General features: G+C 39.7%; 1 protein-coding gene across 6 annotated transcripts in view; it reads left to right on the forward strand.

The window, feature by feature from the left end:
* EML6 (EMAP like 6) overlaps positions 1-22,544 on the forward strand; it is a 286,252-nt gene that overhangs the window by 176,185 nt on the left and 87,523 nt on the right. For all 6 annotated transcript variants that reach the window (XR_005718416.1, XM_040224844.1, XM_040224840.1 and 3 more), the window contains 5 exons: positions 5,742-5,909; positions 6,854-6,960; positions 13,472-13,590; positions 15,514-15,700; positions 18,262-18,367. Coding sequence is in view for 5 of the 6 variants with exons in the window: in XM_040224844.1 (XP_040080778.1) it covers positions 5,742-5,909; positions 6,854-6,960; positions 13,472-13,590; positions 15,514-15,700; positions 18,262-18,367 (687 nt within the window). In the remaining variant the exon portion in view is untranslated. The remainder of the gene's footprint in view (positions 1-5,741; positions 5,910-6,853; positions 6,961-13,471; positions 13,591-15,513; positions 15,701-18,261; positions 18,368-22,544) is intronic.

The raw sequence follows: 22,544 nt of genomic DNA on the forward strand, positions 1-22,544 counted from the left end.
AAAATTCTGTAAATCAATTATCCTTCCATTTTAAAAAAATTTTAAAAAAGAAAGAAATGAAGAAAGTAGAATTTAGGTCTGTTTGATACAAAAAAATTTTTTTAAATTAAATGTTCAAGGCACAGCATTACCTCAACATGCCTAATTCAAACTGTTCTCTCTCACCCTAGTGGGTCTTTTGAGAAATAGGGCATGTCTTGTTAGATTGAGTAATGTACTTGCAGAAGTTAAGTAACCAGAAGGTATCTGGAAAATCAGCATTCAGAAGAAACATCCTGAGGGTCAGAAACAATACTATTGGTCTCAAGTATCAGGACTTGACAATCATTGAGAGTTGGTATTTTTTATGTATCACTGAGCCTTGTAGGGTGGATTGGGTTTAGCAAATAGCAATGGAAATGTAGGCGAGGGGTGAGGTGGGAGGTATGGTGAGTAGTGCTATTTGTCAAAATGAGATACTCATATATATAAAACAACCCTGAGGATGAAGGGGGCCAGAAGACATCTGAATGAGCAAGGAGAGGTTGACAGCCAGAGTGACAGTACGTGAGAGTAATAAAACCCACCCACATGTTCTCATGGCAAATTGACTTGTTCTACTTTTCCTGATATAGAGTTTATACATCTTGTAATTTTGCCTCAAGTCATTTAGGCCTCTCATGGACTTTTTGTGCCAGAACTTCCAACGGAGTAGTTTATAACAGTGTTGCCGATGAGAATGGTAATAGTTGGTACAACTTGTCTTCCTTTAACCAAGGTATCAGTGACAAGTATTCTCCCAACTTTTGAACCTGTGAACAGGCAAATAAGAGTGGGGGCTGATGACTGTGAGAGAGTATGGAGACTGAGCAAACATTATAGTTTTCCATTGTGATTAAATAAAACTCACAATCAAGTTAATTGACACATTTACAGTTATATGTGCATAGTATTCTCTTGCATAATAATTAGACATAGTTCTACGGCTAATGAAAATGACTACAATTTGTATTATTGTTGGCTTTGCTGATAACTTGGTTGGTACAGAATCCACCTGCAATGCAGGAGACCCCGGTTCGATTCCTGGATCTCCCCTGGAGAAGGGGCAGGCTACCCACTCCACTATTCTTGGGCTTCCCTGGTGGCTCAGCTGGTAAAGAATCCACTTGCAATGCAGGAGACCTGGGTTCAATCCCTGGGTTGGGAAGATCTCCTGGAGAAGGGAAAGCTACTCACTCCAGTATTCTGGCCCAAATTCCATGGACTGTATTGTCCGTGGGGTTGCAAAGAGTGGGACACAACTGAGTGACTTTCACTTTCACACTTTCACTGTACTATTGTTATATAGCAGAACCAATTTGTTTTCCTCATTTTGACAATTATTAAATCTTAATATAATTAAGGTCGTTACTGATAATTTTCCCTGATGTCATTTAGACCAGCAGTCCCCAACCTTTTTGGCACCAGGGGCTGGTTTTGTGGAAGACCATTTTTCCAAGGACTGTGGTAGAGGGGAGGTAGTTTCAGTTTTGCCCGCCGCTTACCTCCTGCTGTGCAGCCTGGTTCCTAACAGGCCGTGAACTGGTACGAGCCCAGTGGCCTGGGGGTTGGGGACCCTTGGCATAGACAACATCCTGTTTGACCATCAACCCCCAGACACTGACATGAGATAATCCAAAGCCTCGCTTATTGACATTTGTCATATCTTAACACCCTTGGCATCTACCCCTACAAGGGCAGCCTCAAGGCTGAGGATCTCCATGTTTCATTTGTGTGCTACGCTTCTGTTAATCCTTCAGACACACAACACAGATACACGCACACCACAGAGTCCTGGAACAACTACCTCCTATGCCAGGCCTCCTGGATACTGTAAGACTTGAGTTGCAGAAACTGTAGACCTTGGAAGGAAAAGTGCTGACCTTCAGTAGAGTTTAGATAAGCTTGATGCAAGAACAGAAAGATCAGCGTGACTAGAGCTTGACCAATGATGGGAGAGTTGTGCAGTGCGAGGCTGGAGGGGCAGTGGGGCCAGGCATGAAGGACCTTAAAGCAACCGTTAGAAATGTGGGTCTTATTCTAAGTGCAATGGAAAACTATTGAGATTTTAAATGGAAGAGTGACACGACCAATCTATGTTTTTTAAATACCACTTTGTGGAGAAGGAAATGGCACCCCACTCCAGTACTCTTGTCTGGAAAATCCCATGGACGGAGGAGCCTGGTGGGCTGCAGTCCATGGGGTCGCTAGGAGTTGGACACAACTGAGCGACTTCATTTTCACTTTTCACTTTCATGCATTGGAGAAGGAAATGGCAAGCCACTCCAGTGTTCTTGCCTGGAGAATCCCAGGGATGGGGGAGACTGGTGAGCTGCCATCTATGGGGTCACACAGAGTCGGACATGACTGAAGTGACTTAGCAGCAGTAGCAGTTGATATAGTGTGGAGTGGAATAGTGAAGAGGAGGCTTCAAGTAGAGATTATCACAAGAGCCTGAGTGACAGAGGATGTAACTTGGACAAAGATGTTAGGAACGGATGTGAAGAGAGGTGGTTGAGCCTAGAAACAACATAAAGTTAGACCTGAAGATCACACTCGTGGATTGGGTGTGGGACTAGAAGGAAAGAGAGGGATTGAGGATGACTCCTAAATTTTAGTTTTGATCAATGGGCTGAATGCTAGTGCCATCTACAGAGACGGGAAAATGAGAGAGTAAAAGGGTGTGTGTGTTTGTATGTGTGTGTGTGTATATACACATGTTATGGTGGTAATAGAGTAGGAAGGGAAGGGTAAGCTCCTGGTTTGTCCATGATAAGTTTGAAGCAACTATTAGCCATCCAAGTGGGCATTGCACACAGGCTGTCAACACTCTGGGGAGAGTTCAGTCAGGGCTGGAGCTGAATGTTTGGCGGTCAAGGGATTATCAACAATATTTAAAGCCAAGGAGAAAGAATCAGTAGAGAGATGAGAGCTGAGGGCTGAGCCTTCCTTAGGGTTCAGGAGGTTTTGTAAAGCCACTCAGTGTCTTAAGGAAAACCTTGGAACAGATGGATGTGACCTTCATATACTCAATAAATATTTAAGTGCTATTCTAGGGGCTGGAGATAGGTTCAGCAGAAATCCCTGGAGCTCTTGTCCTACTGAGGAGACATAGTTAATAAACAAAACAATAAAACACATCTGTTGGTGAGAAGTGCTATGATGAAAAATAAGGCACACAGTGGGAGTAGTGCTCACATAGGGCAGTAGGGTATTGCTATTTTAAGCAGGAGTGGTCAAAGCAGGGCTCACTGATACAGGTTCATATGACTAGGAACCTGAAAGAGGTGAGGCAGCCAGCCTTTCAGAGATGCAGGGAAAGAGCATTCCAGACAGAACACAAGTGCAAAAGACAGAGGCAGAAGAGGGCCTGGCACGCAAAGAGGCTAGTGAGACTAGAGCAGAGTAAGCGAGGGAGAAAGAGGACGGGAAGGAAGATCAGAGAAATAAGGCCTAAATATTGGTGATACTGGTGCCTTCCATGGTGGCTCAGTGGTAAAGAACCTGGCTGCCAGTACAGGAGGCATGGGTTCCATACTTGGGTCAGGAAGGTACCCTGGAGTAGGAAATGGCAACCCACTGCAGTATTTTTGCCTGGGAGATTCCACAGAGGAGCCCAGCAGGCTACAGTCCATGGGGTCACAAAACAGTCAGACACAATTTAGCAACTAAACAACAAATCTGTGTTTGAAAGTTGAAAGACACTAATGTTTGAGAGTTCTAGTTCCAGCCTACTAAGGGTGTAGGAGCTAGCTATGGCTGTATAACAAATTCTCCCCCTCCTAAATTTCGCTGCTTAAATCAATAATCATTTATTATCTCATAGTTTTGGGGAGTCTGGGATTCAGGAGCAGCTTAGCTGGATGATTCTAGTTCCAGGTCTCTCATGAGGCTACAGTCATCTGAAGACTAGACCAAGGCCAAAGATCCTCTTCCAAGATGTTCCCTCACCTGGCTCTTGGCAGAAGGCCTCGGTTCCTTGCCATGTGAGCCTCTCCTTGAGCTGCTTGGGTGTCCTCATCGCACGGTATCTAGAGATCCAGGAAAGAGCAAGGATGCATCCGCAGTGTCTTTTATAACCTCCTCTTGGATGTCACACACCTTTACTTTTGACAGTCTATTTGTTTTGATTTGTATCAAATAATTTGTGGACATATTTTTCCAGCTTTATTCAGATAACATTGACAAATAGCATTGTATATGTTTAAAGTGTACAACACAGTGATTTCATTTATGTAAATGTTGTGAAATGATCACTACTTTAAGGTTAGTTAACATATCCATGACCTCAGTTATTTTGTGTGTGTGTGTGTGCACACATGCATGCTGAGAACATTTAAGGTCTACTCTCTTAGACACTGTCAAATATATAAGGCAGTATTATTAAATACAGTCACCATGCTGTATATTAGTTCCCCAGAAGTTATTCATCTTATACGGAAAGTATATCTTTGGCCAACATCTCACCATCTCGCCCACCCCCAATCTCCTCATAACCACAAATCTACCATGTTTTTCTATGAGTTTGATGTTTTTAGAATTGTGGGCATTTTTAAAACAACTCCAAAGAGATGGGTTAAATCCTGTCTAAGGAGGATATAAAGGTCAGGGCAGCAAAGGATAGCCCAGCAAGGTCTACTGAGATGTGGAAAGAAAGTGTTTACTTTATAATTATTGAATTATCATCAACCAGCATCTCCAGATGATCAGAGTTGGAATCTGTTTGACTTTATTAACAGTCTAATCTCTTTAAACTTATTTAGGAAACTCCTTGTAATGAGCAAGGTTGCTTTTGAGACTCAAGTCCTTCCTTTCCCCTTCTGTGGCAGCATCCCCCTTGTCTTTTTCGGAGGCCCTGATATAATAAAACCTCACCTGGTCAGAACGTGCTTTCAGGAAAATAACATGTAGCAGCCATTTTTGCCAAATAACATGTAGCAGCCATTTTTGCCTTCCTATACATTTAAATCATTATCTCCCCTGTGTGTATTTAAATTTTAAGCATGTGATAGTTAAACAGGTGGCTTTTCCCCCATTAAAGAGATGCCATTAGAGGGACTGTGATAGCTAGAAGTGTTTCTGAAGAAGGGACAGGGTGCTTGTGGGCCCTGGAAATATCCCACAGTCTTTGGGGTTCTAAGCCCCCACATGAAAAGATGGACCTTGCCTTTATACTGCTGTGCATGGGCCATACACTGGAGACTTTGCTTCAGTAATTCCGTGCCAAATATAAGTTCACAAAGCTTTTCTATTGCATTTACTACCCACGGATGGCGTTCACGGAGTAAAAGTAATCAATTTGAGAGAAAAAAGTTTTGTTCTCCCAACTCTACATCCTATGACCCCAAACAATAACTTAACATTTCCCCCTTCAGAATTATTTTCTGTCTCCCAGTTGTAAAGGATTGCCTGTTGTATCTCATACTTAAATAAGAATGTATAAGATATTTATTCTTTAGCTTTTATTTGCAGAATCAGTGAAGCAGTAGGTGTTATTTGGAACAGGTTCAAATGTGTCTTTAGAAATAGAGCTCAGATTTTAAGACCTAGTTTTAGCTTAATCCATTCTGGAATGATTGACATATCTTTTGAAACATTCACTTATTTATTATATATAAGACTGATGATTATATTTTCTAGTGTATTTAAATAGAAATGTAATTTTTTAACCAACAAGTTCCTTTTTTTTTTCCATAACTAATCTTCTCAATAATATCTTTCAGGAGCCAAATTTAGAAAGTATGTGGGCCATTCTGCACATGTTACAAACGTCCGCTGGTCTCATGACTTTCAGTGGGTATTAAGCACAGGAGGGGCTGACCACTCAGTTTTCCAGTGGAGATTTATTCCAGAAGGTGTCAGCAATGGCCTGCTGGAAACCACACCCCAGGGTAAAACCAGTAATAATTATTCAACATGTTTTTTTTCAATAAAAATTTCATGTAATGGCCTGACATCTCTTCTGAAGATAGAGTTAAACCATTTTGAAAAATTCATTCCTACCATAAATTTAAAAATTAAAAAAAAAACAGAAAAACATTTTGAGATGTGGGTCAATCGAATATGGGTCAATTGGATAATTTCCTTCAAAGAATTTTGCTTATACTAAATGAAAGCTGAAGGTCTAAAGTTTACATGAAGAATTAACTTTTGAAAATAATACTACACATACATTTCAGCCTCCTTAGGACAATTCTGATGGATGGTGGGGCTGCTGGGTCAGGTGACAAAGTAACATTTGGAATAGGAGTTGCCTTCCTAATAGGGATCAAAGAATGATCCACAGTCAGGATCAGCTGTGTTCCAGGTCAATGGATATATTGGTCCTTTAATTTATTGTACTTTCAGTAGTAATAACCATGTACTATGTGAGGGGATGGTTTTTATTGGGAGGGATTCTGCAGCAGTTTTGACCATGATAGTTACCAGCACCTAATGGTCATGTTAACAGGCTAAAGAGGATTTTTACTGAATAAGTGGTTGAATTTCCTTCTGACCCAGCTTCCTCTGTGGTAAAACCTTTCCGTCTCCCCTTTTCTCTCTTTCAAAGCAAGATTTAAAACCCAAAGATCCATTATCTAATACTAGTGTGGAAATGGTGGGGGGAGTTACGCTAGTCTGTTAATACTCCTAAAAAGAGAGTGAGAGGTATGCCGAACTTAACCAAAAGATGAAAGAAAAAAGATGTTTTAAGAATCTACAGCAAATGAAAATTATGGTGTATGGTGTATTTTTATTGAACTCAGTAGGATAGAAGAAAGAAAATATTTTTAAACTTTTTAGCCATTAAGAGTCTCAGAATTTCTGCTTGTTTCTTGTGGGGGTATTTCTGCAGACGGTGGCACTGATTCCTGCAGTGAAGAATCTGATTCGGATTTATCTGACGTGCCAGAGTTGGACTCTGATATTGAGCAAGAAACTCAAATCAATTATGATCGCCAGGTCAGTAAACAGGAAGCCTTATGACAAATACCTTATAACCCCAAATCTCAATATTATTCAAATCAGACACTGCACTAAAATTGGTTAGTCCTTCGGCAAAAGAAAATAAAAGAATTAGTAAAATTGCTTACTTCTTAATTTAAATACAGATTTGAAATAAGGCTTTTACTGATCATGTCAGCAAAAAAATTTTTAAGGAGAAGGTAGTAGCAAATTTTAAACCAGAACCCATGACAATTTGGGTTTTCTGCTTTCCTAGCAGCTAAAATTTTTAAATATCTATTACAGAAAAATGTGCAAGTAAGTTACATGATTTTTCATTTTTCTAAGCAGATCACTAGAGCATGTGTTTTCTTTATAGAACAGGAGACCCTGGAGGCATGGTAGTTTGCAAATGAGTGATTGTCCTGGTGTCTCTCTTAGCTTATGGAGACCATTATCCATTTAATTAAAGTAAAAGCCCAAATACAATGCGTATTATCTGTCCAGTCAGAAATGTCTTTGGTAAAAAAGTTGGACAATTACAACTAATTGAGTACTATTTTTTTTAATAGATATTTAATTTTAGCACTAAACTGTGTATTAAAATGCACAATCCTTTGCTGGAATCTGGACACGTATCACCTTCTTAATGGTAATAACTCTGGAGGTTCTATTTTCTTCCTTGTCATTTAACAGAGGTATGTGAAGCAGATTCCATAAATGAACAGAGTGAATAAGATTTCAAATTTCAGACATAGCAACTGTCAGTGTTGCCCACGGAAACTTACCATAGGCCTATGGCAGCTGCCATGTATCAAGTATCTCTGTGGGGCCATATCCTGTGCTTTACGTACACCAAATCCAACCCCACAGTAACCCTGAAAGGTTAAGTACTTCGCCTGCATCCATATTGCCTGTAGTGTTAGAATAAGAAAGTGGATCTGGTCTTCCCTGTAGATACACATTCTATGTGCTACTTAGCTTTGCCTCTACATAAGCTCTGAATGTTTGACTTTTCAGATGATGCCTTTTTTCCCAGCCTGTCATTGTCACCCACTGCTTTCAATGTTTGAAAAATTAGATTAGCACAAAAGTAGTCCAACTGATGTCTTGGGTCAACTTCAAGGCTAAATCAGTTTGACTGTGTATTGATACAATATATTATGCTATAGACAAAGATTTGAAAGGAAATGATTAATATGGAAATATGAAAATATTACACAATATTATACCCTAATATCAAGGTGAAATGGAATGAACAATGAAAGGGGAAGGCAAAATGAACATACAATTTAAAGAAAAAAGAAAGAGAAAAGCAATTTTTTTAGTTGAGATGTTTTTATTTAATAAAATGGTACTTGTAAAAGAATGAAAAGGAATGACTTGATTGAAATTCATGCCTAAGATTTATATATTCTCCCTGACGTCTCCCTTTTTAAAGTTTTCACCTGTGTTATTTGATTCATGTTGTCTGAATTTGATTCCTGAGTTATTCCTGAGCTGGAAGTCTGTTCTACAGATGGGACTTTGAGGCCCACAGAAGTTATGAGACTTATTCAAATAAGCAGTAGCAATGCCGAGACTAGAATTTTTCTCTAAAGTAGTTGATAAGCTGATGAAAGCATCTGAATTCAGATGAATAATTATCATTAGACTTTAAAAGCTTACTTCATTGCATCTGTAATAGACAAGGCAGAAGTGAGATGTCTGTTGACTTCCTTTTTTTCAGAATAATTTTTGGTTAAACCCTAAATAAGATCTTTATTATAATATTTTCATGATTTTTTTGTAATGTAGTTTGATTGAATTAAATTTCATTTAAATATATTAAATTTTTATCTCTTGATAGTAGGGCACAAGTACATTGTAGACAAAAGATGGATTTTATCCACATTTAAATTATAGGTAATGTTATCCCAGTCAACAGCATATTTTAGGTCCTAAATTAGGCCAAGAGCTTTGCTCTATATCCAAGTCTGATCTGCGGGGTTCGGGGGGTCATGAAAGAAGGATAATTCCCAAGAGTGATCACCATGATTCGCAAGGCCATGTTTTACATGTCAGAATAATCAAAAGATTTCCTGCCTAGAAGAAATTATAACAAAATATTTAAATTATATTTTATTGATAATTTTATTTAATAATTTCCTTTCATATTTATCTGAAGTAACTATATTATCTGGATATAAATTGATTAAGAAACATAATAGCAGAATTTTTCAAAAGAATTCTTTTAAATCCCAGTGATTTAAAAGATACTTCAAGTTAGCTTTGTTCATTCAGTTCAGTTCAGTTCAGTCTCTCAGTCGTGTCTGACTCTTTGCGACCCCATGAACCGCAGCATGCCAGGCCTCCCTGTCCATCACCAACTTCCAGAGTTTAACCAAACTCATGTCCATCGAGTCAGTGATGCCATGCAACCATCTCATCCTCTGTTATCCCCTTCTCCTCCTGCCCTCAATCTTTCCCAGCATCAGAGTCTTTTCAATTGAGTCAGCTCTTTGCATCAGGTGGCCAAAGTATTGGAGTTTCAGCTTCAACATCAGTCCTTCCAATGAACACCCAGGACTGATCTCCTTTAGGATGGACTGGTTGGTCTCCTTGCAGTCCAAGGGACTCTCAAGAGTGTTCTCCAACACCACAGTTCAAAAGCACCAATTCTTCTGTGCTCAGTTTTCTTTATAGGCCAACTCTCACATCCATACATGACTACTGGAAAAACTGTAGCCTTGACTAGATGGACCTTTTTTGGCAAAGTAATGTCTCTGCTTTTTAATGTGCTATCTAGGTTGGTCATAACTTTCCTTCCAAGGAGCAAGCAAGTCTTTTAATTTCATGGCTTCAATCACCATCTGCAGTGATTTTGGAGCCCAGAAAAATAAAGTCAGCCACTGTTTCAACTGTTTCCCCATCTATTTGCCATGAAGTGGTGGGACCACATGCCATGATCTTAGTTTTCTGAATGTTGAGCTTTAAGCCAACTTTTTCACTCTCCTCTTTCACCTTCATCAAGAGGCTCTTTAGTTCTTCACTTTCTGCCATAAGGGTGGTGTCATCTGCATATCTGAGGTGATTGATATTTCTCCCAGCAATCTTGATTCCAGCTTGTGCTTTTTCCAGCCCAGTGTTTCTCATGATGTACTCTGCATAGAAGTTAAATAAGCAGGGTGACAATATACAGCCTTGACATACTCCTTTTCCTATTTGGAATCAGTCTGTTGTTCCATGTCCAGTTCTAACTAGAAGAAGTAAAATTCAATCTTATGTTCTCAATTTCATTTGTCTTTTCAAAGAATCTACCCTTAGTTTTATTAATCTTTTTCCGTTTTCCTATTCTCTATTTTCTTTATTTCTGTGCTAATCTCTTTTATTTCCTTTCTTTTAACATTGGACTTATTGTCCAAACTAAGTCCAAACTTTTTTCTAGCTCCTTGATGTATAATACTAAGTTGTTTATCTGAAATGTATCTTTTTTCTTAATGGATATGTTTATTAGCTACAAATGTTCCTCTTAGATATGCTTTTGCTTTATCCTATAAGTTCTGGTATGTTGTGTTTCCATTTTAATTTCTGTCAGATTTTTTTTAATTTCCTTTTTAATTTCTTCTTTGATCCATTAGTTGTTCAGAAGTGTGTTAATTCCTACTTATTTGTGACTTTCTCAACTTTCTTCTTGTTACTTATTTCTCAGTTCAGTTCAGTAGTTTAGTTGTGCCTGACTCTTGAGACCCCATGGACTACAGCACACCAGACTTCCCTGTCCATCACCAACTCCCAGAGCTTACTCAAACTCATGTCCGTCGTGTCAGTGATACCATCCAACCATCTCATCCTCTGTGGTCCCCTCCTCTTCCTGCCTTCAATCTTTCCCAGCATCAGGGTCTTTTCCGATAAGTCAGTTCTTCACATCAGGTAGCCCAAGTATTGGAGCTCCAACTTCAGCATAAGTCCTTCCAGTGAATATTCAGGATTGATTTCCTTTAGGATTGACTGGTTTGATTTCCTTGCAACCCAAAGGACTGTCAGGAGTCTTCTTCAACACCACAGTTCAAAAGCATCAATTCTTCTGTGCTCAGCTTTCTTTATGGTTCAACTCTCATCCATACATGGACTACTGCAAAAACCATAGCTTTGACTAGATGGACTTCTGTCAACAGAGTAATGTCTCTGCTTGTTTAATATACTGTCTAGGAGAAGGCACTCCAGTACTTTTGCCTGGAAAATCCCATGGACGAAGGAGCCTGGTAGGCTGCAGTCCATGGGGTCGCTAGAGTCAGACATGACTGAGCGACTTCACTTTCACTTTTCACTTTCATGCATTGGAGAAGGAAATGGCAACCCACTCCAGTGTTCTTGCCTGGAGAATCCCAGGGACAGGGGAGCCTGGTGGGCTGCCGTCTATGGGGTCGCACAGAGTCGGATATGACTGAAGCGACTTAGCAGTAGCAGCAGCAGGTTGGTCATAGCTTTTCTTCCAAGGAGCAAGCATCTTTTAATTTCATGGCTGCAGTCACCATCTACAGTGATTTTGAAGCCCCCAAAATAAAGTCGTCACTGTTTCCATGTTTCCCCATCTATTTGCCATGAAGTGATGGGACCAGATGCCGTGATCTTAGTTTTTTGAATGTTGAGTCTTAAGCCAGCTTTTTCACTCTCCCCTTTCACTTTCATCAAGAGGTTCTTTAGTTCCTCTTCACTTTCTGCCATAAGGGTGGTGTCATCTGCCTATCTGAGATTATTGATATTTCTCCTGGCAATCTTGATTCCAGCTTGTGCTTCAACCAGCCCAGCATCTCACATAATGTACTCTGCATATAAGTTTAATAAGCAGGGTGACGATATACAGCCTTCACGTACTCCTTTCCCAATTTAGAACCAGGCTGTTGTTCCATGTCCAGTTCTAACTGTTGCTTCTTGACCCAAATATAGATTTCTCAAGAGACAGGTAAGGTGGTCTGGTATTCCCATCTCTTGAAGAATTTTCTGCAATTTGTTATGATCCACACAGTCAAAGGCTTTAGTATAGTCAATAAAGCAGAAGTATGTGTTTTTCTGGAACTCTCTTGCTTTTTCTATGATCCAATGGATGTTGGCAATTTGATCTCTGGTTCCTCTGCCTTTTCTAAATCCAGCTTGAGCATCTGGAAATTCTCAGTTCATGAACTGTTGAAGCCTAACTTGGAGAATTTTGAGCATTACTTTGCTAGTGTGTGAGATGAGTGCAACTGTGAAATAGTTTGAACATTCTTTGGCACTGCCTTTCTTTGGGATTGGAATGAAAACAGACCTTATCCAGTTCAGTGCTGAGTTTTCCAAATTTGCTGATATATTGAGTGTGGCACTTTCACAGCATCATCTTTTAGGATTTGATATAGCTCAGCTGGAATTCCATCACCTCCACTAACTTTGTTCGTAGTGATGTTTCCTAAGGCTCACTTGACTTCACGCTCCAGGATGTCTAACTCTAGGTGAGTGATCACACCATTGTGGTTATCTGACTCATTAAGATCTTTTTTGTATAGTTCTTCTTTGTATTCTTGCCACCTCTTCTTAATATCTTCTGCTTCTTTTAGGTCCATACTTATTTCTGGTTTCATACAATAATGGTCAGAAAAAGATACTTGATATAATTTCAGTCTTTTTAAATTTATTGAGCCTTGTTTTGTGATCTAACATTATCTGTCCTAGAAAATGTTCCTTCTGCACTTGAGAGGAATGTGTATTTTGCTGCTGATAAATGAGATGTTTCATATTTGTTTGTTGTAATATTTGGTCTGTTGTTGTTGTTTAGTTACCAAGTCATGTCCAACTCTTTGCAACCCCACAGACTGCAGCGCTCCAGGCCTCCCTGTCCCCCACCATCTCCCAGAGTTTGCCTAAGTTCATGTACATTGCATCAGTGATGCCATTTAACCATCTCATCTTCTGTCATCCTCTTCTCCTCCTGCCTTCAGTCTTTCTCAGCATCAGGGTCTTTTCCAGTGAGTCGGCTATTCACATCAGGTGGCCAAAGTTTTTATGCTTCAGCTTCAGCATCAGTACTTCCAAAGAATATTCAAGGTTGATTTCCTTTAAGATTGACTCATTTGATCTCCTTGCTATCCAAGGGACTCTCAAGAGTCTTCTCCAGCACCAAAGTTTGAAAGCATCTCTTCTTTTGGCCTGTGGTATTGTTCAAATCTGTTTCATTATTGATTCTCTGGTGGTTCAATCCGGTTGTTGAGAGTGGGATTTTACAGTTCCCAACTATTATTGTATTGATATTTATTTCTTCTTTTAGTTGTTAATATATGCTTTGCAGATTTAGATGCTGTCAGTTGCATAAATATTTACCATTGTTAAATCTTCTCGATAAGTTGGCCCCTTTACCATTATATAATGCCCTTCTTTTTCTCGTGTGACCACTTTTAATTTCTAATGTTTTCAAAAACTTGATTTCCTGTAATTAAAGATTTCCTGAGAATGCCAAGATATTTATGTATTTGAAACCTGAAGAGTGTCTCACTAAGTGTTTCTGTTACCCATGAAGGTTTACAAAGAAGATCTACCTCAGCTAAAGCAACAAAGTAAAGAGAAAAACCATGCAGTGCCCTTCCTCAAACGAGAAAAGGCTCCTGAGGACAGCCTGAAACTCCAGTTCATACACGGGTAGGTGATGTGGCACCGTCCTTATCAGCTTGTCATCCTTTGCAGGGCTGCCCCACTTCAGGCTGGCTCTCCTCTCCACCTTGCACTTACTTGTGCTTAGCGTTTTAACCATGGCTCTCTGCCCAGTTTTCTCAGTGTTCCGTGTCCATCTCAGTGTGCATGTCTAGATTTTTCATGCTTCATGTCCTTTCGTGATACATGTGTTACCGTCATTCCTTGTTATTTCATTTCATTCTCTCCATCTCTGCTTCCTTCATTCCATAACTCCTGCTCTATTCAGCTGGCTTTCCTAGGACAACCTTTCTTTGAAACACTTTTGTTCATATATGTCCTAAATAATTTTGAATTTTGAAAATCATGTGCAACTTTCCACACTTTAAGTTGACATCGAAGATTTTTCAACCTAAGCTTAAATGCTTGTAAAAAGAGAATGTCTAGTGTTTTATAAATACTCAAATTATTTATGGCTCACATTATAAATGGCTCCAATGGAACCTAAATGTCATAGACATTTGATTTCCATCATTATCAGTTTAAAAAATACATGAACCCATATTTCTGTTCTACTTCTCCCACAGAATTTTACCCTAATGTATTATTTTTATGCTGGTAAGTCTTTTATTGATCACCCTGTCTTAACTTCAACAAGGAAAAAACATATCTGTCAGTTCAAATTAAATTTAATTCCCTGTGACCATAACTCTCTAACTCCATGTTCTCCAATACAGTATCTACTTGTAGCCAATGAACACGTGAAATGTGACTGCTCTGAATTAAGATGTGCTGTATATAGAAAATGGACACCAGATTTTGAAGACTTAATGTAAAAGAAGGATACACATCATTAAAATGTTTTATATTGATTACAGGTGGACATGATAATATTTTAGACATATTGGGTTAAATATTCTTAAGATAAATTTCATCTGTTCCTTTTCATTTTCTAATGTGACAATTATACCTTTCTAAATTACCTATGTGATTTACATAATATTTCTATTGGACAGTGCTGCTCTTAGCGTTAACACATTTTTTTCTGGATTTAATTATCTTTATAACTATTAATATTAATAATAAATAGCTGGCCAGATCAACATAAAGATAGTATAAATTCTGATAAACAGTTATTAAACATAAAAAATTCTATTGGAAAGAATATTTATTGATAAAATTTTTTCCATGAGTTCAGATATATGTGCATGTATATTTCTTATTGCTAAACGGTAATACAGTTTAGCATTTTATCTATTCCAATTTTGCACTTTTAATGTAAGCACTAAGAAAACTTACTCATATCTACTTATTTAAGTAGATGAGAATGGAGGCAGTTTTATCACAGCAATGGTAATCAATTCCTTAAATTCCTCTTGAGTTACAGGCCAAAACTATAGATTGCGATTTTGATATATCACGCAAAATTGTAATTTAATGATTCATCAGCTGACAATTCAGTTAAATCACTCTTCAATTTAGTTAAAAGCAAAAAATTGTTTTGGTGTCCCTGGAAGATTCGATATTCGAAGGTAGCACACCATAGTAAGATTCCAGATGAGTGAGAGGATTGACTTCCTAAATTGGGAGGAAGGCAGTTAGGAAACGGGAAGTGGGAAAGGAAATCCTGCCCCTCATCACAGGTGTGTTCTCAGACTGGTCAGTTTTAACAGAAAGCACATATAGTAGCTGAGGATCTGGAAGTAAATTCTGTTAAAACTACCAGTGTCCATTCGCCCCTTTGAAGGTCATCACTTGCCTTCAGAGATCTCATTCCCTCATTGAAGATCGCTGTCACAGGCAACTGTGGAGACACCTGGGTTCTACTTGTCCGTGTCCTTGTTGGCAGGTTAACTTTATCTTCTCACAACTTCTGCTCTGTACATTCACTGCTTATTCAACTACTGTGTGTTCCTTGGACCTGTGCTTCAGTTACAGAGGCTACGATTGTAGAAACAATCTATTCTACACACAAGCTGGAGAAGTGGTCTATCACATTGCTGCCGTTGCTGTCGTGTACAACAGGCAGCAACACTCACAGAGGCTGTACCTGGGTCACGATGATGACATTCTCAGCCTGACCATTCATCCAGTGAAGGACTACGTGGCCACTGGGCAGGTATGTATCTCCCCTGTAAGATGCGGATTTAGCTGAAGAGAGAGGATTTAATTTTGAACCCAGTTTGTGTATAAGAAACTCAAGAAACACTTGGTAGAAACAAACCTGAGGTAGGAAGTTGATGGTGCAGTGAATGCTGGGGCATTTCATGATGGTGGGGAAAATCAACCAATACATACTGGGGTTCGATCCCTGGGTTGGGAAGGTCCCCTGGAGAAGGACATGGCAACCCACGCCGGTCCTCTTGCCTAGAGAGTCCCATGGACAGAGGAGCCTGGCAGGCTATTGTCCATTGGGCTGCAGTCGGACACGACTGAAGCGACTTAGCACAGCTCAGGAAGTTGAAGGTGCGGTGAATACAGGATCATTTCACGATGGTGGGAAAATCAGCCAATACATACCAGAACTTTTGGGAAGCCTTTGAGGGATTCTTATTCTGACATGATGAAATCTGTGAACAGGATTAGGTGAAACTAAAATAATGTAAGTTCCATGAAATCTTACTATATTTACCTCCTTACTCAGAACTCAGTATATCCTAGGTACTCAAAGCTGTTTACTGAATAAACCATATTTTAATACCAGTGTAACATCTAGTGTATAGTTATTGTTATAGAACTTAAAGTTGTATTAATTTGGGCTCATTCATTATTTTATATTTTAGCCTTCAAAAAACTAAATTTTATCTGAACCATCTTGGAATGCCTAAACTTTGGATTGAGTCTGTAAGTGAAAAGCTGCTCAAAACAGAGCTCTGTGTTCAATTCAGCAAAGAATCTGTTAAACTCAGATCTTGCTGGTAAAGCAATAGTATTGTCAACAGTATTTTCAGTATTGTGCTCTTTTCTACCAATGTTTAAATTGCGTTTTTATTTGGTTTTATCATGAGCTTTTAACTGTAGGAAATACTTCACCTGATCCTCAACATCAGAGTGGCAAATTCCAAGAAAAACTACTGGTATGAAGAGACCTGGGTTTGATTCCTGGGTTGGGAGGATCCCCTGGAGAAGGGCAGCTACCCACTCCAGTATTCTAACCTGGAGAATTCCATGGACTATATAGTCCATGGGGTCACAAAGAGTCAGAGGCAACTGAGTGACTTTCACTTTCATGAGGGTCAGAGATTAACATGAGACAACAAACTATTTCTGAGACTTGACAGGAGGTAGAAGTCTTTGAACAGGGTTTATAGCCTGATGTTCATAGCCATGGATGAAACTGAGGTATGTAGGGAGTCAGCCCCCAGAAATGTGCATTTGTTGGGGAAAGAGTTCATAGCTCTTATATTATTTGTAAAAGGATTACAATCCCCCAGAAGGAAAGAGCCATTAATTTAAACATGATTTGCTTCTCTTCCAACTGTAAATTAGATCATCTATTCTGTCTTAGCTGACATTAAATTTTATGAGTAATTGATCACTGCTTTGCCTTTTCACTCTTTCCTGCCCCCTCCCCCTTTTTTGTCTTTCTTAGGAACAGATGATGCTTGATTCATGGGTATTTAACATCCTTCCTTTGAAAGAAAAACCAGAGATTGGTTCTTTACCTAAACCCTTGAGGATCCACCACACTTTACCCTGTAATTGGTGGGAAGCAGACCAGTATGCCAGTACCCTCTTCTGGGGTAATTGGGCCTCCACAGGCCAGTGTGAGAGCTGGGGGGACTCTGCTGAGTTACATGCATGACTTCATGTCCCATTTTTCCTTTCAGAGTCATCATACCCAACAAGGATTTTTTTCCCCCTGTGTATTATAAGTGTGGTGGCTTCCCTTGTAGCTCAGTTGGTAAAGAATCTGCCTGCAATGCAGGAGACCCAGGTTCAATTCCTGGATTGGGAAGATCCCCTGGAGAAGGAAATGGCAACCCACTCCAGTATTCTTGCCTGGAGAATCCCATGGACAGAGGAACCTGGAGGGCTATAGTCCATGGGGTCTCAAGAATCGGACACAACTTAGCAACTAAACAACCACCACCACCATTATAAGTGAGGAAAACCAGTTTAGTGGTACAGTTTTATCTGTTATTGGGAATTGGTGTGATAGAAGCTTGTGTCCCCTTGAGGAGAAACCACTTAATGACAGAGTTAAGCCTTGAAACTTTCACTTCCCAGGGGTAAAAGTAGGGCCAGGCCTCCTTGAGGTGGGTAAATAATTGGGGCAAGTAAAAGAGCTCTTAGGATAGACAGTGTCATGAAAACGAACAGCTGTATTTTTTGATTAAGGAGTGGAATCGTGTATAGAGTTGAGAAGGTGGGAAGGGAAGGATAGAACTAGCTGACAGAACAAAGTCCAGAAGATATTTGAACTAGAGTCTTAAATGTCCCTTAGCTGGGAGCCGTACACCAGGTCAGGCTCTGCTGGGACCCATCAAGACATTTAGACTCTTGGTTCCTCAGCTTCCTCTTCTGAGAAGCAGTGGAGTCGGACCAGAATATTTCCCAGGATCTTCCTGCTCTCCACATAGGTGGGGTTTGATTTCTGAGCAGCGCTTGACTCTAAGGAACAAAATCACTTTTATTATGATTTGTAAGTTGTTAACAACACTCATCCTTTTATTTAAGGTTGGAAGAGACGCAGCTATTCATGTCTGGGACACGCAGACTCTAAAATGTTTGTCACTGTTGAAAGGACAACATCAGAGAGGAGTGTGTGCCCTCGATTTCTCAGGTAAGCACCCATTTGCCGCCAGAGTCACTGACAGATGGTTCCACATTTACTTTGGGTTTTTTGAAACCTTTTATTTGGTTTAGTCCTGCTTGTAAGGAGGTGAGCCCTTTGTGTGTCAGCTGCCCAGTCTTAGACTGGAAATCAGATATGTGAATACTTCACTAAAAACGTGACCTGTAGACCACCCCTCCTTTCCTCCTCTTCATTTCCTCTCTCCTAAGTCATTACCCAGAGTTCACACTGTGTTCAGCATTTGCTTGAGAGATTTGAAATCCAGAGCAGCTGTTTCCATTGAAAGCTGTCATTGCAAATGTCTGGCAGTGACTCAGAGCATCAATTTCATCTCTTTAAATAAATGCAAAGACAGCACTTGTGATTTCAAATATAAAGGACTATAGGGAGGGCTGAAAATTCTCTGCAAAAGGCCACTTTACAACACTGGTTTTTGAAAGTCAAATTTCATATTGAAAAAATAGAACTGATGTTTCCATCTCTTTAATTTAAAATTTAAAGACAGTGTTAGTTATACTAACCAATGAATATAATTTTCTTCAGAGTAAGGCCATTTCTTTATGCTGGAATTGAAAAATGAGGGTTAAAACACAAAAGGTGTTTTTACCTAGAAATTTTTAATAGTCCCAATTGTAGATATTAGATCTGTAGGAAAAATTTCTAACTTTCTACAGAAAATTGATTCTGTAATTTCTTTTTTTAAAATTCCACTCAAATATGTGCAATATGTATAATATTGGTTGTTAAATTCCACTTTACAACTCCAGTCTCTCTCTTATATGCCTCCCTCTCTACTTGCCTCCCTCAAGCTGAACTTCCTCTCATCTGTGCCTCGGTGGTTATGCTGGTCTCTCATCCCATCTCTACTTCCTCCAGCCCATCCTGCCCCCTTCTGGAATCCTGTGGAAGTGCAGTAACATGTCTGCTCCATGGATTCTGCTTGGCTGACTGACTGTAGGCTGAGCCCTTATTGAACTTTCGTGGCCTTCTATGATCTGGCCTTGGTCTTCTCTTGCAGTGTTTTCATCCACCAATCCAATCATGCTCCTTTACGTCTGCCTATCTGGAGAGCCTAAATGTACTCCTGCCCTTCTTTTTGCCTGTGTTCCTTTGCTTATGCTATTCTCATGTGTCTTGTTTAACCATCCTTTAAGACCAAGCTGAAAGTTTTATACTCCAGCCTTCCAGGCAGAAATGCCCTGTCCCTCTGCATTGCTTAACCCATTTGTTGTTATTGCTCTTACGGTACCTGTTAGAATCCATGGGGTACCGTAGTTATTGGTGTTAGCATCTCCTATGGCCCTCTCAGAATGTAAACTACTCATCTAGCCCATCTCTCTGCTCCCCACTGAGCATGTTATAGTGCTGTGTACACAGGGGCTACTCCAAAAATGTGAATGAATGAAGTTTTGCTGAATAAACTCTGTCTTGCCTTTCACTACTGCTACTAGAACTTTACATGTAAACCATCTTTGGATGAAAATTATCTTTATTCTCTGACCAATCACACAGTACAGGTTTGTGTGGATGTCATATGCACCTTCTCATATGCTCTAAACTGCTATACAAGTAGTTTATCCCAGGCCTCTCCGATTGTTGCCTAGGATAGAGAAACCAGATACTCCAAGAAGAGGCTGAGAAGCGGATTCTGTCCCTGCTTCTAATTCTATTTTAGGCAAATTAAGAAATGATCAGATAAATATTTTCTGCATAAAAAGATATTTCTGTTTTAACAATACACTCTCTATTCGCCAGATAACAGTCACTAGGGAAGAGCCCATTTATGCAGCAAATGTGTTATTTTTGATTGTGACAAATCATATTTTTTGTCTCAGAATTTAAATACCATGTAAATTTTATAAATGGCACCAAAAAAGCTAGGTGATAGTTTGAGAAAGCACTACAAATAAGGACTATTGAGGAAGTGGAGAAGTATCTGTTGTGTTTGATCCATCACCATGTATGGTTCCATGAAGATGAACTGTGGTTGGTTGATCTTGGTGGTTTCTGTGGCCCTTCTGAAGGTGTGAGCTGAGCCTCTTCAGTTTAATTTATATTCATAGTCGTACCTTGTGTTATGATACAGCTTTAGTCTTAAATAGACACCTGCACAGCTTTACAGGTAATGAAGATCCAGAGAGTCGTCTGATGGTATGGCTGAGATCCAGAGCAGGGATCCAGGGCCCCTGGATCTCAGTCCTGTAAAAAAGTCGCCAGGCCTGGGGCCATTGGGAGGCAGGAGCTGTGCCACCGCTCTCCCTGCTCATCCTCCTGCCCTTTCCTGCCCCTGCCCTCCACCAGGGCTGGAGTGAATTTTTAGCAGGAGAGTCACCAGTGTGATCCCTTACTTCCTCACTCCCTCTAACCAATGGTCAGGGTTCCAGCCACCCCCACCCCCATTCTCCAGTGTAAATGTGTCATGGGCATGGTAGTGCATAGAGGCTGCCACATGGGACGACCCCTCACCTCTGGTGAAAAGAGACCCCTATGCTAGAATAGCCTTGAACCAAACACTTTTGTGAACTGCAGCAGGAGCAACTATACCTTTCCTTTTGAATACTTAGAGGAAACTGAGGAGTTTAAGTCAATATGATGAGAGAGAAGTTTTACATTTCCCAGTTTAACCATGTAAACAGGGTGCCCACATTGGATATTATCTAGCCAGGGGCTTATCTGTGTGCCTCAGTGTACCCCCACACCCACCTATCTCTTATAAGTTGGCTCATTTGGGGGGGATGTTGTGGAGACCTGCTGATGATAGAAAGACATTCTCATGGAAATACAAAGCAGGCACATTGTATGACAACTAGACAACAGATAAGCAGTTATAACTAGGAATGTGGATTAATCTATTCTTGCCCCTCTTCCAAAGCAAACAAAAAGAAGACATTTTTAATCAAAAACATTTCCAACAACATAACCCATACTTGTAAAGTATGTCAACAAGAAGGAATGAATTTATATTGTGTCACTTAATTGAGCAACTCTTTAACCTTGTTGGATTTATTATCATTGTCTAGGGGAAAATGGAGGTCTTTGTTTCTGTGCTTGCAGTCAGGAAAGTGCTTCCACATGAATGAAAAACCAATTAGAAAGAGAAAAGTTTAGCCACATACATATTTTCTACCCTAAATATCATCCTCATATTTTTAAAAACCTTCATTGCATCATAGTAATATCCACAAGGGCACATCTGAGATATGCTTCAGTTCCAAAACCTATGTATTTTTTATGAGTCCTGAATATAGGACCAACTTATAATTGCCTGAATAAAATATTTCTCTTTCTAATTTGCCCTCTACTGTTGACATTAAGTGCCTTAGAATTATTTCTGGACTATGTCACAAAATATCCATAATTAATATATACTGTGACTAGAAAGATTTGAAAGGACATTTCCATATGTTTGAAAGTCAGAAACTCCAGCTAAATGGTCAAGGAACAATGGATTTTTCAAAGCTAAAGTCAAGCCCCTGTGAGGGGAAATAAAAACTGGGAAGAAATATGCTTCCCTGGTGACTCAGATGATAAAGAATCTACCTACAATGTGGGAGACCTGGGTTCTATCCCTGGATTGGGAAGATTCCCTGGAGGAGGGCATGGCAACCCACTCCAGTATTCTTGGCTGGAGAATCCTCATGCACAGAGGAGCCTGTCAGGCTACCGTCAATGGGGTCGCAAAGAGTCGGACATGACTGAGTGACTAAGCACAGCACAGTTATATTTCAAAACTGTGTGATATGTAGAAGTCCCTCACACTTGCAGAATTCAAGAAAAAGTCACCATCCTAAAAGAAAAGGTATGTTTGTTGAGGCACCTCTGGATTTGTTCTGGGGCTTCATTGCTACTAGGTCACAAATTGGGGCAGAAAGGTGGTATAACTGTGAAGACAAGCTGATGGGGCCTCATAGAAGTTCTAATAAAAAGAAACAAAAAGCAAAAAACAACTTACTCTAAGGCCTTTTTCAAAAGATGTAAAAAAATAAAAGACTAATCACTTAAAACATGTGAACGTTTGCATTAAGAAGGACATCTAATATAGCTACCCAGGTTACAAAAGAAAACAAAATATAGGATTTACAAATGCAAAAAAAGGGGGGAGACACTGAGTATCTGTGCAGTGTTTTTGATTTAAAATTTTATGTAACAGAACATTCCCTCCATA

Source organism: Oryx dammah, unplaced genomic scaffold, assembly GCF_014754425.2.
Source record: "Oryx dammah isolate SB20612 unplaced genomic scaffold, SCBI_Odam_1.1 HiC_scaffold_25, whole genome shotgun sequence".
Lineage (NCBI taxonomy): Eukaryota > Metazoa > Chordata > Mammalia > Artiodactyla > Bovidae > Oryx > Oryx dammah.